The sequence below is a fragment of the Apaloderma vittatum genome, unplaced genomic scaffold, assembly GCF_000703405.1.
Source record: "Apaloderma vittatum isolate BGI_N311 unplaced genomic scaffold, ASM70340v1 scaffold5129, whole genome shotgun sequence".
Lineage (NCBI taxonomy): Eukaryota > Metazoa > Chordata > Aves > Trogoniformes > Trogonidae > Apaloderma > Apaloderma vittatum.
In genome coordinates, this window is record NW_009734495.1 from 5,122 (window position 1) to 22,765 (window position 17,644).

Sequence of the window (17,644 nt, forward strand, 5' to 3'; positions counted from 1 at the left end):
GAGCTTCACCATGTAACGGTATCAGATTGGTAAATGTAAATCAACTGGGGCCATCTGTAAGTTAGGAAAGTGAGGTGCTGACTTTGTTTTTAATAGCTTTGATGGTTTTATGACTTTATAATAGTTTATTATAAACAGAACCATTATGGTTTCTCAGAGATTTCCACACCAAGGTTCCTTTCCCTAGCTATCCACAAAATAACTAAACCTACACTTCCAACTGATGGCAACTGAGAGCACCGGAGCACAGATACACTTGGTTTTCTCCCAAAAAACTTGCTCCACCTTCAGACTACAAAAATCCACATTACACAAGGCACTTGAGAGGAAACTGAGATCAAGATTTGGGTGACTTCAGGCAACTAACAGCCTCATCACTCCTAGGATCCCCCTTTAGTCAACAGACAGGAGAAGAGAGTATTCTCCAGAGACTCAATCAGACCCGTGGTCTCACTGCATCCCGATTAAGTGCCCGAACCCAAACGCTGAAGCAGAGGCAGCGAGCGGCAGGGTAGGCAGAGTCGTAAAACTCGGAGCCTAATTTGCAGTACGCTCACTACCCTGCGGGCAGCTCCGAGTTCTGAAAACTTTCAGTTTCCACATCATCGCCTTCAATAAAAGCTGCGCCTCGCCAGCTCTGCTCTTCCTTCCGCGCTTCGCCCGGCCGCAGCGGAGGCTGGCGAACGCTGGGAAGGCAGATGCCCGCCCAGACGGGGCTGCCACGAGGTACAGCAGCCCACGGCCAGGCAGTTCTACACCCACGGTTTTCTTCTCATAGAAACGGGACTCAAACGTTTTTCTCTTCCTCGAAAAATATACAGCAAAGAGGTTTTTAATGTCCTTGCATAAATCTCAGAGCAATTGTGCTGAATACAAAGGTGCCTTTTCTTTCCCCCCTCTTTATTTTTTGTTGTTTTTTTACAAAAATCACTTTTCCCCACACATGAAGAACGAGGCCTGAACTGCGTGTTGTCCATAAAGTCGCCACAAAACGCTGTATCCAACGCTGTTCTCATTTTTTCACTACAAAATATCACCAGCACTAGGTTTTAAATCTTTTATCTTTTCACATTAAATATTGTACTTAGGAGGTCTAAAATAAGCAAAGCTAACCATCTGCTTTCTAATCTTGAGCAAAGCACTCATCACTGCCGTTTTGTGCATGTGTTTGAGCGTTACCTGCTTGCCTGACTTCTGTTACTGCACATGCTTGCTGTCAATTGTATGCAGAGGGAAGAGACTTCATTGTAATTATCATATAGGTGGTTAAAACACTTCAGATCTTAAGCTGAAAATACAGTGCTGACAGTTTGAAAGTGTCTCTTATGATTTCTACAGCACAATGCTTAGTTTACTAACAAACTGCAAGAAAAATAAATAGAACAGTCTATTCACAAGACTCTCACTTCCCCCAACCCTCCCTTTTTTGGTGTGTTTTTTTTTAATGTACTATACCTGCATTTTCAAATACTTTTCTTTTATTTAGGGAACAAAAATATTAATAGTGATGTTCTATTATTGAAGAAAACACATTCAAGGCTGAAGCGCTCACAAGAAACGAAAGTGCAACAAGGAATTTTTAAAGATAATAATTTTTTAATTTACAGTTTTCTGTAAGCCTAGTGTTTTGACACATGACTAGATGCTTTAGAAATCTGGTGTTTGTTTCGGAAAGTAATGCATCTTGATGAAGAAACCAAATGTTCTCACTTAGAAGCTCTCTTTTGGGAAGGACTGCCAAAGCAAAAGCTTTCCTTTTTGTACTGTTCAAGTTAAAAAACCTGTAGTAAAAAATTTCATTTAAATGATACAGCCTGCAACAAAAACACAAAGCGGTGGAAAATAGGTACGTTTCTTCCTTCCTGTACAACCGAATTCATCATGAAGCCAACAACCTGCATTTTAGTTGTACAATTTAATTAAATTATAACTCCAATGATTTTGAAATAAACTATTAAAGAACTATTAAAACAGAATTAATTACTAATATATTACACCCCAAAACAAAAAGCTCCTAAATTTAGCGTTATTCTTTATGATCCTATGGAAGCTACCTATTTTCATCGCTGCTTTACCTGCTTTTATGAAAAGAGTTGATAAAGTTACCGCTGGGTAACAATTTCATCTCTCTGGTCTCTGGAAATCTGGTCTTCTGAAGGACACTATCACTGAGCTAATCTCGGTGATGTACTATTTCACAATGTATTTTTAATTAAATCAAACAAGTATCTTACAGAAGTCTCCGAATTTTAAATATGACTTTAGACCAAAACCCTTTGGGCTATTATTCTGTTGTTTCCTCCTAGTCCTTGGTTGTTTCCTGGGGCACAGCCAGAGCACAAGCAGCTTGGGACAGGGATTGTCTCTTCTTCAGAATCTGAATCCTGAGGCCAAGACCCATGGCTGAAGTTCGTCAGGATCACGGCAACACAGACAATGAACACTTCAGAGCAAACCTAAGGTTCACATTTTAGTAAAGAAATAAGGCTTGGGCAACCCCAAACTAAAATACTCTATTATAGCACAAGTTTAGAGTTTTCACTTGAAAGTGCTGAGGATCCCTCTGGAATTTGCATTCATGTCCGATAGCATTGATGCGATTTTAAAACAAACAGCTTGTTCCATAAACCTTTTATATCGTTTCTCAAAAGACCTTTCTACATTCACTCCAGACAAAATTCATCACCAGTATAACTTCACCTTTGGTGGCGACTGCTGCTGTTTGGTGGTATTCACTGAATGCTGATGCCGAAGAGCTCGAGGGATAAACTCAGGAGCCAGTGGGTTCAATACGTAAGTTTTCTTTAACTCCAAAGCTTCCAGCTGAGCTTTGATCTGTTCAAACGTGATACCATGGAGACTTTCATTCTCATGACAGAGGGCAATAAACCTTTCCCAAAATTTCCTATGGAAACAATAAAAAGGAGTAAGACTCGACGGCTGTTGCTAAAATGAAAAGAGATTTAATATAACTGTGCGGCATTTTTATTTCTCGCGTATGCTCCTTTTACACACCGAGCCATCCAACCTGCAACCTGATCCACGTATCTGAACCCCCCAGCAAAATGCAAAGCTCCCCAGTCATTTCAAATGGACACATGGATCTGTCCCTGCAGATCAGATCGCAGCACTGGCTGTATATCCCATTGAATATTAATGTCACGGACAGGTCTAACTTGGAATTCTTTCCTGGAAAACCAAACACAGCCAACACAACGTTTAAAATTCTTGAAAGCACATGATTTATGAAATTCATGGAAGCTCAGAGAGTCACAGGGATTACAGATACTCTAGTTCAGCCTTCAGTAACAAGGTCTGGCCTATAAGCACACACTGTTATTTCCCAAAATCTGTAAAATGAGAGATTGCTGCACACTAATTCTGACAGCAGCAGCACATTTTGCTGAGTAGCTAGCTTTGCGGAAAAGAATAAATGTCTTTCTTGCAAGAATACCATAATGTTACGGACGTACTTAAGAATTCAAATTAGTTTTCCCTAAATGTCCATCTTCCCTTGTGATTTCACAGAGGCCAGAAATGCTCTTTTAAAATTCAGGATGCAAAATGACCCTTTTCCTGCATTTCGCTGTAAGGCAAATCTATCTTGCAAGGTTCTAAGTGAGGATTAAGAACCAAAATGAAATACTTCACTGGGATGCTTTAATGATGGAACTCCCCCTGATTAATCAATTCAGTCACCAAACCTACTGCCAAGTACCACAAATCCCCTGAGACCCATCCACTTTTGCTTAAAATGCCCCGAGCAGTCTCTCTACACATGGAACACTTGTTCTGGGGTGTAAGAACAGAGAATAAAATACTGCTTAGATTGTCTCTCTGTCTTAGAGTGTGCTCTGGAGTTTAAAGGGAGCGTCTGCCAAAACAGCCCTGTCTAGTCCGATTGTAACACAAAGAAATGTAATGATTACCCTGGGCACACTTCACAAAGCTCTCTACAACGATCATTACAGAGTCTTGACTCATTTTGACAGGTATTAGAATATTTATAAAATTCAAGCACTCTCTAAACTTTTTTGAGGTCTGTTTTTCCTAATGAAATGTCACTTCTTTCAGACTTCTCTACTCCTGTTGTACTAAAAAAGAACCATCTTCCTAGCAGCATGCCTGAGCCCCTCCAGCACTGTTTTCAAAGAGTGAATGTTCAATTATTCAGTGAAACACGACAACGGTGTACTAAAGGGAAAGCTTGGGATACATCTTAATAAAGCTCCAGTGCTCCTTGTTTCTTAATTATCTTTTGGGTTTGTAATTTTGAACAGCTGTACATATATAAACAGCTGCTGGTTCTTCGAAAGGCAAACTCAACCCCTAACTGCCAAGACTCTAATTTATATACCACGCTCATAGGCTATACTTTTAAGTAAGGCCCTATTTCAGATATTTTGAAGGAGCCATAAATTGGAGAAACTGCTGAGCCCCCACATTTGTAAACCGGTTCCCCTTTGGGTTTCTAATTTAAAGCCTCAACACTCAGCTTTACGTGAAAATTCAAGAGATTATCTTCGTCACTGAGATGTGGAGAGAGTAAGACACATGGTCTTTCTCCAAAAAAAGCGGTATTTAGGCAGCTGGTTAGAGAACCAATAATGTTTAGCCACATTAACTAGGGATTAACTGACTCTCTGGCTTAGGTAACACTGCCCATCCTGAACCTCAGTGGAGGGAAGAGAAGTAAAAATTTATCAACCGAGAGCAATTTCTGAAGAAGCGGTAAGAGAAATCTCAGTCAGCACACGAGGGCAACCTCTATCAGTGGCACAGGCTGACGAACCAGAGGCTGTGCCAGCAGGCTCCAACAGACACTCGGTGCTTGGGGATCGAGCGCTCGGCAGGCACAGAGCTCCTTCCCATCAGTTATTTCCATAAACCTGATCGTGTCCAAAAGAACCAAGCAGGTAGTGGGAAAAGTGAAATAAACCCACCACCATTATTTCTCTTTTAATAAGATGTTGTCAGCAGTTTCGAGCAGATCATGGTATTAATTTACAGCTACTTCTGACACTTCCCCAGCAGTTAAGTGGCAGGTATCTCACACTTTAGCTCTGTAGGCTGTTCTACATGGTGACACAGTAACTCTGGACAAGAAGGTAAAACCAGAACAAAAAAAAGAACGTAAAAAAAAATAGAAAAAAAAAGACTTGTCCATCCATAGAGGATATTTTAAAAGAAAACAAAACCAAAGCCATGTCCCCTCTCTTCCCTGTCACCAAGCCTTACTAATCAGGGGACAGAGCAGCCCTTGTGCAACCACACGCTCCCAGCTCTTCCAGAGGAGAGTTGGCAGCCGGCAGCGCAGGAATTACCGCACGGCTCGGTCTCTGCAGGGCTCCGACTGCCTGCTCCGCCTCGGCCTCTGCAGGGCTCCGACTGCCTGCTCCGCCTCCGGGGCGAGCTTCGCAGCCGCCCTGGACAAGCTGAACTCACTCCTGGCAGATCCAAACATCTGCAGGAGCTGGGAACATGACTAACGCTTTCCCATCTCTATGGCATTTCTATGGATACAAACGAGAAGCATTACAATTTCATTACACGGCTATTTTAAGGGTTTAAATATATTGTGTCTAATTTGGCACCTAAAAGAACATCCATCATTTTATGAAATCCATCAGTCACAGATAAACACATTTTGAGTACGCTTAGCCTTGACTAACTATGGAATACATAGAAAGTACCTGCATCTTCCAATGGAACATAGAGCAATAGGATCTCCCACCACAGCTACCAAGGATTGTGCTCTGGTAATGGCAGTGTTGAGAAGTTTGTAATTAGACAGAAAACCATAATCCAAGTCTTCTGTTGAATCCTCCAGTAACTGCTCCTTCCTTTTAATTGGTGTTTGCTTATGTTTGCACGTATGCCGTGTTCGTACTGTGCTGAGAAACAAAACTCTAAACTGTTTTCCTAAAATGAAAGAAAAAACAAGCATCTGAGATAATTGTAACTACTTCTGGTAGTAACACAACCAGTCCATCGCACTTGCCTGTCAGATTTCATATCTAGATATTCTGAAGAACTGGTAGCTACCTCTCACATGAACTGCTTTGTGCGAGAATAATAAGATTTAAAAATTTTAAGAGAGACATTATTAATAGCATAGAATATTTCCTCTTTAAAAAACTTATTTTTCATCTTGATGTTAATCACTTCCTGAAATGGTAACTACCTTTACGTTGCTGCCAATCAGCCAAAAACAAACCTTGGATTTATTTAATCTATCTTAAAAACCAAAAAAAGTTCTGGACATTTACGTTTTATGTTTTAAAATTTCTCAACTATACAAGTATCTATCATGGAGAAACAGAACACACCACTCACTGTCACTCAGCTACTTTATTATCTCCCTTTGTTTATTACTGAATAAAAGTGCAACCTAGCAACAGGCTGTGCCTACATAAAACTCTTGTTATCAATGCGATTCCAGGAACAAATACCTAAATTTGTGGATTCCTTTTTACAGTCTATTCCACAAATGCAGAAATCAGTAAAATATTTTAAGGCTAAAGCCTCGTTACATTTTTATTTGGAACTCTGTTTCTCCCGTTATGGCAAAAATCCATCAGTTTTCACATTTTTCACTCAATTTATTTTTATAATAAAGCTTGAACTTAATTTTGTAAAAAGATAAATCTCACATCCACTAGTTTATTGCCTTGGTATTCAGTGTTGGAATAACATCTAATCGGCACACTTGCCAGTTTCATTTTGATACGTCGTTTTTTATGGGCTATATCACAGCTCTCCTTTTGTTCTGATCAGTTTAAGATTATTTCAGTAAGTCTTACTTATCCTCGCCACTCACTTTTTTCACTTCCTTCGCATATATTTGAGAAATAAAACTATCACTTACCCTGAACATTCAGCACTCTCTCTACGCTGACATCAGACAGTCTTTTTTTGCGGAGTTCAGCCCGAATTCTGAACACTTGATCAGCGTAAGGAGTTACGACACCTATACTGCCGTCATCCAATTTGCCCCAGGCAACAGGCCATTTTCTTCTTAATTCTTCAACGCGCTCTACTACTTCAAATACCTTAAAAGAAAGTCAGAATTCTTAAAAGTATGCTCCACTGAAGAGGATTCTTTGATACGGAAAGAGAATTTGAATTTTAAAGCTCTCATTCATGTGACACAGTATTGCACAGTCTTACTGAACAAGCAATACTACTGCATTCTATAGTGATACTCTAAAATATCATTTATTAAAACAATGCATTTGCTATACAGTACCTATTTTAATCATGACATAAAAGCTTACCCCCAAAAACATCACTTTTAAAGTACAAACTGGGAAATTATATTAATAACTTTAAATTTCATGCTTATATTCTTACGAAAATATCACGTATGGTAGGACCTTATCATACTTTACTTGATTTCCATAATTAAATATACTGCCTAAATAGGGACTATTTTATTTTTAATATGGATTTTATATACATCATATTACAGTCTGATAACTCTAGAAAGAGAATATGCACACCAGATCACAATCACTTCCCATTCCAAAGGATACTGTCAGGAGTTTTCAGATAATTCAGCTGGTGGTTCATCTCTATGCAATACTATTAAGTATGCTACTTAAAAAGACTAATGAGTAATAAAAACTGAAAATCTCCTTCTGTGAGGAGATGGGTTCAAAGTAACCTTCTGCCACAGAGTGCCGAGGCACAGCAGCTGCTGCTGCCGTACGCGGAGCGGAGACGCTGCCCCGCAGAAGGGATTTCTGAACGACCTTACGGAAGGCTTGCGACGTTTTTTCTTTTTTTTTTTTAAATAAACATTTACATTCAGAATATGTTGACGTCAGTCGCAACACATCAATGTGTCATTCAATAAATATTTAAGGCATGAAAATTGATGAAAGCAGTTTTGCTGTAGGATCACAGAAGCAAGCTCAGCCTCCCAATGGAAGGTGGGCACGGAGGCTCTCCGACCACAGCCTCAAGTATTCTTACGTTTCTTCTCTTCCCTATTCAACCAGTTATTTTGGGCTATGGGAAGAGGGTGTTAAAATAAATTTAATGCTCTTAGCACTATCATTTCTTCAAATTGGTAAGTGGGAATTCTAGGGACTTTTATGGACATTTCAGGAACATAAAAAGCGATATAAATCACAGTGGGTAGGTACAATAGGATAGAGCACAGTAGTTCCTAACTGCTAAGGCTGCTGTTTCATGCTGACTTCTTAGGATCCAAGACCTGATTACATGTCAAACATTCTCATTTAAGTGTATTCTTTAAAAAATAAATCTAAACTGTAACAGTTTACTGAAAAACTTGGGGGAAAAAACCTTGTTCTACTGACAAAGGATATTAGAATAAACCTTGATGTCTATAAAAAACATAGCACAAATATAATGATCTTTTGCAGGTATTTTGGCAAGCTCCTCTGAAAGCATACAGCTTCTGGATATGTATTTAGAATCAACATTACACAGGGAAACTTTAGACTTAAAACCAAAAGGGAATGTGTATTTTCCAGAAGAATACTTAATATAGGCACCAACAAACCATAAGAGGCCTCAATGGAAACGTCCATTTAGGGTCCACCAGCAAAAATCTCCCTCATCATCTGAATTTCAGTTTTACATGTTGGTGTCTAAGCAGCTCCTGTCCTTCATTTCTGCCTGTAGCTACTAATGACTCACAGTTTTCAGACAGTTACTTGGCTACTGAAGATATTTTTAGGGTTTTTTACAACTTTTTTTAAATGGCAAAGCAATCCAAGTAGATTAATGAAAGTAGTCAGGTTCCTTCAGTTTCTTCAGTGATGTGTCCAGAAGTCACTGGAGCTTCTTATTTAAGTAGATATTTTAATACATCAAAGAATACATAACAAGTGCAGCCAAATAACAACAAAGACGTTAAAAATTGTGCATCAGATGAAGTGCACCATGATCAACAACAAGACACACAGGCAGCTCTGCAGTGCTTCGTAATGAACACTGCTGCTAAAGTGCAACCTAACTTCGGTTAAAATTCCTTGTAGGTAAAGAAAATTAGTGATATTTCCTTATTTTTCTTTAAGCGTCAAGGGCATTTCCTTAAGATATCTTTTTGGTGGGAAAGAAAAAAAAAAAAAAGGAGTTGGATCAACCCTCCCCTAACTTGAGGTGACTGCAAAAAGGCATCTTCCACCACGAAAAGCATTACCAAGTCAGGGGGAAAGGTGTGGGATTTTGTTTGGTTTTGTGGGTTTTGTCATAGGATTTTTCTGTGGGTTTTGTTTTGTTTTGTTTTTAACTCAGGGGAAGGAATAAGAAAGAAAGTGATTTTTGAAGAATACAAGTAAGTCTAGGTGAAACCAACACACTGAGACCAAGTTACCACCTAAAATAATCTCATCTGCACATGATCAGTTCGACACCGATCCTAAGCATATTAAAGCAAATATGAAATGTTACTCTAGAGGACTCTTATCTGAGTGGGAACATTTCTACAACAGTCAAAGAAATCTAAGTTTTACTTCAAACTGCAGTTACCCTCAGTTGCTAAGATACGTCCATCGCGATGTCACAAAAATTATCAGGAAAGACATCCTGAAGAATGAGCCTGAGAGAACTATATGCAGCTTACAATTTGCAAAGGAAAAGAAAGAAGATAAATTAGTGGAAATGTTTACCACAATCGCAATTTCACTACTTCGTGTTTAGCAAACTCCATGTTCTCCTATCCTAGCAAAGGATAATTTATGTTTTCCATCTACACCAAGCACAAACCAACAAATCGGGGGGGAATGGAGCTATAAGAAAACAATCAAAAATTAAATCAAAGACAACTTACCTCTGCATTATTGTAAAAAGCTGTACTATTTTTTTCTTGCACATCTTCCCCACGTGCTGTGAAGAAAGTCAAAGGGTAGAAATCTTTGTGTGCTGGCTGCTTTCCACTTGCCATCAATTTGCCTTCATAGAAAAGTTCAGATGTGTAACTGTGACAAGGCAAAACAGAATAAAATGTGGAGTCTACATATGAGCACACTAATAAAATATGCAATCACGAAATATTTCATAAGGAAAACACAGCCACTGATTGACATTCGGCATCTTCAAGTGATTTCTCTGAACTGATATTTCCATACTACAAACCGAGCAGAAGGCACAAAAAACGTGCTTTACCAACACTTTTTTCTACAAAGGCGGTATTTTCTTCTAATCTAAAGCTCGATAAAGTTACGAACGTTCACTAATGTTTCGCTTAGAACTTCTGGTGACTTGAAACGAGGCAAAAGGAACACTTTGCTGTCTGGCACTGGTTATGCCCCAGGCTGGGGACAACAAGCCTGCTGACATCAGTGGAGAGTTGTTGAACTTGAAAGGTAAAATTACTCAAGTTTTCACACGGACTGAGCACACCACAGGCCAAGCGTTCAGCTTTCAAGCAAGCTTTTTCCCTGAGACTTGTAGTTCAGACCAATCGATGTTGCTAGTCAGGAGAAACACGAACAGAACATACCTCTGCTGGCAGCAACCGTTGCAGAAGCTGCCTGACTGGCAAAGGAATGAGGCGAGAGCTACTTACATTGTTAAAACCAGGAGGGAAGAAGGTAAACCGAACCGAACGAGACAAAAAGCCAGCAAGAAGAGGCTGCAGATTACTCCCAGTAGCATTGTATACGTGTAACAGAGCTAAACTAATGTACCGGCTTTCATTAATGAGTGAATTCTAGTTTAACCTAACTTTTGAATGCTCGACCTGCAACCTTAATGCTCTTTGGATAGAGCTCTGTGGTTGCGGTAGCGTGAACGCAGCCTGACATGAAGACAAGAACAGCAGAGACGGTGCAGTCAGTGGGCCCACTGAGTTCTTCCAGGCTTTGTGTAACTTCAGCTGTAAATAACGGGTCACAGAAAAGCTCCAGAAACTTGTCTGCTGCCAAATAATCACCAAAGAACCGCAGCCCACTACTGACCAGAACTGGTTTGCGCTGCGCAATCCTGAAGAACATGCTACTGTTTCGTGGATCGAGCTGCAGCAGTCCCCTGCTGCCAATGAGCAGATTAATTTCTTTAATTAACAATTTTCTTCTGCAAATTAGTTCTTAGTAACGAATTCTCATTAAACCATAAAAAACCGTTTCTAGAAGGGCTATTTTTCTCCAATCACTGCTCCAAAGTCAGGCAATTTCTTCTGCAAATTAGTTCTTAGTAATGAATTCTCACTAAACCATAAAACATCCTTTCTAGAAGGACTGTTTTTCTCCAATCACTGCTCCAAAGTCAGGCTGAACTAACGGCTTGTTCTTTGCTTCATTTCTCCCGGTCTCTTTACCTCAGTTGGGTAGGAATGATCAATGAGCCCACCACAAACCACCTTCCTACCCTTAACTCCTGTCTTAAGCGCCATGGTCCTATTTGTCAGTGGAAATTCCAAATTATTAAAAAAAAATCTAAAATTTTTTAAAAAGAGACTTGAAACAACATCCTAAATGGACCACTGGCCAAGTATTTAGCAGGTTTCACAGATCTTTCTAGGAACTTACTCTCTGAACTCTAACTGCTGAAGCAAATTTTCATGATCTTAGAGGCAAATTCCATTGAAGTGATCTCTAACCAAAAGCAGAAATGACCCCTCCCCTTTCAGATTCTCTCTCGTTTCAAACTTACAATTTCAAGGACCATGCAAGAAATTTCAGATTCACTCAGTCTTATAATTACAAAGCCCATAAAATGAAGACTGATCTAGCTGCGCAAGAAAACGCGTTACATTCTCACTTTTGATTCCCCACAGCACTTAAATACTTCTGCTTTTGCTTTGAACACTGTGATAACCTAATTAGTATGACCAGATACCAACGTAATACTCATCAGTACATATCTGAGCCAGGATTTAAACTTTAGCATTTTTCCCCATGATTGCACTTACTCTTTCTAGCATAGCTCATGGATGAGCTCATTACACTAGCAGCCATTAGTTTATCATAGCATAAAAATGCAAACCCACTGATTAATGTCTTGAAAGAAGGAATAAAAGAAGACAACAGAAAACACAGAAGTCCAAAATTTGACCTAGTGTTTTCTGTCCATAGTGGTGTACCTGTATTTTCCTTGCATCTCACATAGCTTACCATTTCAAGATAATCCAGCTCAGTAATTCTAAAATCGTGAAAGAGTTTAAAGAAACACAGATCTCCAAGATATACCGCATAATGGTTAAAACGGGAAAGTCAGCTCTTCCTTGGCTTAATCTGCAAATCCTCCAGTCAAAACATCCCCAACTCAATGAGGGGTCTGTACCAGAAGTAACAGAACCCTTGCCCTCTGCTGCAGGACACTGATTTCCAACCTAGTAACCAAGAATTACTCCAACAATTAACTCCGAAACAACTATGATTTCATTCCAAAAAGCTTAATGCTTCTCCCTTCATTCAGCTGTGCTTGGTTCAAGAGTTGTTTTGCTCACTCACAGCAGTCAAAGAAACACGTGATACAGTGAAAAAGTTCACACCTACTTGATGATAGCTTCATGGGAGCGATAGTTCTCACACAGCAAGATCCTGCATGGAAATTCTGCAGGGTAGTGCTCATAGAGCCGATCAAGCAATGAAACATGAAGGTTTCTTTCCCTGGCAAATTCACTGTAGACAAAAGGACTGAGCTGTAATAGACACACACACACAAAGAAAATGTAACTAAATATGTGGACTTGGAATTTCATGCTCCCAACAAAACTATTTTGTATCCAAAAAAACAAACCCAACCCAAACTTCCTTTTACTGTACATTTCATAGTTGGAAGATACGTATCATGGCTATTGCATAGAAATGCCCATTCCTACTGTAAAAGTGAACAAAAAAATCATCATTCTCTTAAAGGAACAATGAAACATTCAATAACTATTCAAAGAGCAGGGAAGAATCGTTTTAGATATAAGTTTTTTCCTTTGTGGCTTGCACAGATGAATAACTCAAAGCAGAAAGCTGTTTGACAAAAAAAACCCAAACAAAACCAAAACAGCAACAAACCAAACAAAAACAACAACAAAAAACTCCCTGTGTTTTAAATTACATTACACCATTACTCTGACAGTCACTTTACAGTTAATTTACTACCATCGACAGTACAGATCAGAAAATACAGAAATTTGTAAACACGATTTTAAGAAGCAGAAAGTCATTGCAGAAGTGGAAACCCAAGCAGCCCAGTTACTATTCCACTAAACAACTGCTGAGCTTGTTTAACAATAAAAACACCATTAGAGCAGGAAAAATAGAACTAAAGGCAATGAAAAAAGTTTGCTTAAATAAAATTTTAAAATGTAGAAATTAAGCCAATCTATTTTGCAATTCTGAATACACACGATCGAGTTTCCCTTCAGATAAATAGTGGTTTTGGAAAACTAAATACTGAATACCTCATAGAGTAGCTTCTGTAAGAACCTGAGCTGTAGACTAGATCTTGATGAGCGTAGCCTGAGACCCACAGGCCAAGCCAAGACTGCAGCCAGCTGGGCTGTAGCGATCTAGCCTGAAGTGGTTAAGAATTCCCATCTCTTAAAAAGCACTTTTGAGATCAGTATTTAAAAAGCACCATCCCAGTCCTTGGGATTACTATCACCATGACTTGATCTAGTAGCATTAAATTATAGGTGGCAACACTACTTTTATTACCATACTAAAGCAAACATCCACTCTGTTACTATTGTGAAATGTCAAGAGAATTAATGGCAAATCTATAAAAACAAATAAATCTGGCCTAAATCAACAAAGCGAGTAAAGCTGATTTTCCCAAGCGTGCTTTCTCATGCCTACAGGCTGCAAAACGACACACACAATCAGCCTTCGAAACTCTTCTGAACTCTTTAATCCAAGCAATTCCTAGGCACATCACAGGAACATAAAGGCACTGGCTAGTTTCAGTTTCCTGTTTCTTCCTTGTTCAATCCCTTACCCGATTATGATGCTTCTAACACTCATTCTCCACATCCTTCATTGCTTTCAAAAATCAGCAGGGAACACCAGTCATAAAAAGTAGGAGAAACTCCCACCCTGACTGTAGTAATAACCATTCCCTTATCTTACACAAACAACAGCCCTTGAATTTTTCTTGGCTTCCCCATTATACAACAGGCAAAATTTATGGATCTCTGGCTTTAAAATGATACTTGACTTGCATGTAGGTCAGTGTCGAATGGGTCCAAGTCTGTTCTATCACAGGTTTCCTACATAACCTTGGACAACTCTCTGCTTTCTGCCTCAGTTCTCCTACTGTAAAACAGAGACAGCACCATATTCTCACTTAGCAGAAATATCATGAACCTACGTTAGAAATGACAAGATATTCACAAACCACAGGAATGTGGAGCACATAAGTAACTTAAATATATAACTACTTGACATTTAAAAGACCTATAGCTCTTACCTGCATATGGTCTCCAGCCAAGACAATTCTTGTGTTTTTATTAGCCAACGCTAGAGGCATGATAGTTTCACACTCCATAGCTTGCGCAGCTTCGTCTAACAGAATGTGTGTAAAAAACCCTGTAAAACAGAAATATTGTTAAATAAATGAAACTTGAAATACGGTAAAATAAACAGTGACAAGAACACAAGAAATTGCACTCAAAGTTCTGTATTCTGATAGTATCCAAAACTAGAAAAAATTTGGTATGGCTTACACAAACTAATTTTGAGCAACTACCAGAAGGCACACAAATTGTTTTCAAACCCATCAGGTAACCAACAGTGGTCACAGGTTGCCAGGAACATGAGCAGGAGCCCACAGATGTGCCTCTGCATCGAGTTAAACAAGTGTTTTATCTGAGCTCTCCTTACACCAAGAGGAAATGTCTCTTGGAAGACTTCGCTCAGTAGGTTTCTCAAATCTAAAAATCTTTTTTCATCACCACGAGGCTTGAAGAGCTTTGAACAATGACAAGGAAAAGGACATCCTCAGGTACTGGAGTCATATTACCTACTTTATATACTAAATTCCCCATGAAAATTGCACACGTACCTGGGCGTTTTGCTGGTTATGGGCTTTAAGGAATGTCAGGGGGGAAAAAGGAACAGAAGTTGAAGGAAAATTTAAATTTAACCTCATGATAATATCGGACCAAAAGGTTTGTTGGGTGGGAATCTACTCACCAGATAACATGCACTTGAAAAAAAATGGGCCACAGTAGACTTATATTTTATGAAATGTAAATTCAGGATAAGTATAGAAGTGCTTTTAGACATTGACATACATACTAAGGTTTAAAACAAAGTATTAGAGGACTTAAGAGTACCATCCAATTAAGATTATATAGATTAAAAAAATGACTGATTTTCTTTGGAATAGTGTGACTTTACACAGCTCACTGCCAAAGAAAGCAGTTACTTCTATCTAAAGATCTGAGAACGTTTACCATAAATTCCATATTAGTTTTCTCTATGGCAGCAAATGCCTAAACACAGCCATAAAAATCTAACTGTAACAACTTCTGTGAAGAAATTCTAGGTTCTCCAAAAAGCAGAAGGATTTCAGTTGGATATCAAGAAAAGAATAAACCCTAAGTAGCCTCTGTCCCCCCAAAAATCAGGCTAATGTATTTCAGTTTAGAAAACAACCCGAGAAGTATCCCATTAACATAGCATGGGCTTGTACATGTGGGAGTTGTTTGTAAAGCTAAACAAGTCACAAAACAAGAAAAAAAAAACCACCTTTCTCTGTGTGTATTTATGCTTACATGCTCCACTGAGTAATGACCTTAATGAGCATAATATTCAAAGTCAGAATCTCAAATAGAATTTTCCCTCTTGGATCTCAGAATCACCAGATCAGAGATAGCTCTGCTTCTTTAATTTTTTTAAATAAGGAAAAAACAGAATAAGTAAAAGGTTAATTTGAATGCCAGCAGTTTACAGCTTGGAAATAAACATTTATTCATTTAAAAAAAAAAAAAAAGAGAGAGAAAACCATTTTAAGATGATCATTGCTTAGTTTATTTTTCATCAGTTCGAAGAATTGGGGAAGGAATTGACACTGGTAAGAGGAAGATAATTCTCAAGCATGGACTGTTCTTGTTCAGCAATTATCTTACCTGGTTCGAGATCCAGTTGACATAGATACTGTGATGTATTTAAAGTAACAACTACAACGCGTTGCTTAAGAATGTCTTCTTTCTGTGGCATCTGAAAGGTGGAATGTGTGCTTGAAATCAAACAGTACTGATGCACAACTGGGTGGACAGTCTTTACCCAGCGATTTCTGAAATATACCCTAGAAAAGAAAAAGGGGGCTTATCTTCCATCCAGTTTGAATAGAGCAACAGTCTAATATTTCAAATTCTTAAATCTGTTTCCTGGCAAATAAAGGTAATCTTCAGGAAGCAAAACATCACAACTATGCAGAATTACATGCTAAAACATGCTAAAATGTCTCGGATTTACCTTCCGTTCTTTGCTGCAATGCAACACTAGACAGATGAACAGTTACCACATACGGAAATCGGTAAATTCTTCACACATTTACGTTCTGCGACCCTCGCATCCAGGTCTGTTTCACTTTAAAGTATCAGTAAGTTCATTTTAAAGAAATATTTCCTTAGCTGAAAAATAAATACAGCTCATAGTCTTGGAACTGACAGAGCTGTAGTGGCCTGCACCTTTCATCGATGGCAGCCATACGATATTTTAAAAAAAATAAAAATCAAAAGAACGAATAAAATACCATATTTGCTCTTACGAATACTACATGCCTTCTGAGTTGTAAAAAACAAACAGATAGTACATTCGCTTTTTTTTGTCATGCAGGGCCATTATTATGATACACTGTATAAAATAAAAGAGAAAACAGCTCTAAAAAAGATGGCTACAGTCTAAAATATCAGGGCACTGTCAGCAAAGCACTGGACTGCAAATATCTTTCCATGACAGATAATTTTAATCACCGCATTATGAGATCAGTGATGCATTTTCCTTTAAAAACTGATGAAAGGTTACAGCCAGCCAGGGCAAACGGAAGAGGAACAGGGAAGACACAAAGACTACGGCCCAGAAAAGAGAGTACGAGTGACTCCGCTGAGGTTCGGGGCACGTACCAGAGCCCTCCAGCTGAGGAGCTGGATAAAAATGTCAAAAGGCTGCGCCATGGGGTGCTCCTTCAAAAATATAATCTGGATCAGGTAAGAACTGTGAATCTAAAGTGGGACCTTTCAACTACAGGAAACTATTATTCAGTGCTAACCTTCAGAATTCATGTTATTTTAATTTAATTCCAAAGCAAATTAGGATTAAATTATTTAACCTAATTTTAGTTCTCACTACGGGATCTAATGCTGTTTGGTTTATCTATTCATTATTTATTTTCTCCCGCACCCACTAATCCCAAATCATTAACAAAGTGTTCGGAAAAGTGTAATTATGCACCTAAGGGTAAAATATCATTGCCCTGACTGGACTTTGGGTATCACACGTCCACCCACGTTTGAAAATAACAGCTCAGGTCCATATGACGTGAGAGAAACAATTATCAGGGTTACAGTAAATTTGGGTTGGGAAAATACCACGTCCATCTGGGACAACGGGCACAAAATGAAATGCGAAGAGGTACAGAGGCACCACGGCAGCAGTCCCGAGAGCTTTTCAGTCTGACAGCACAACCAACCAAACGTGACACGTGGTGACCAAAGGTGACCCCG

General features: G+C 38.9%; 1 protein-coding gene across 1 annotated transcript in view; it reads right to left on the minus strand.

Annotated features, from left to right (window-relative positions):
• HELZ (helicase with zinc finger) overlaps nucleotides 1–17,644 on the minus strand; it is a 55,695-nt gene that overhangs the window by 5,032 nt on the left and 33,019 nt on the right. Inside the window, exons 15-21 of the mRNA XM_009876292.1 lie at nucleotides 16,046–16,224; nucleotides 14,383–14,501; nucleotides 12,474–12,619; nucleotides 9,806–9,953; nucleotides 6,869–7,052; nucleotides 5,694–5,922; nucleotides 2,701–2,905 (exon numbers count right to left, since the gene is read on the minus strand). Coding sequence (XP_009874594.1) covers nucleotides 2,701–2,905; nucleotides 5,694–5,922; nucleotides 6,869–7,052; nucleotides 9,806–9,953; nucleotides 12,474–12,619; nucleotides 14,383–14,501; nucleotides 16,046–16,224 — 1,210 coding nt within the window. The remainder of the gene's footprint in view (nucleotides 1–2,700; nucleotides 2,906–5,693; nucleotides 5,923–6,868; nucleotides 7,053–9,805; nucleotides 9,954–12,473; nucleotides 12,620–14,382; nucleotides 14,502–16,045; nucleotides 16,225–17,644) is intronic.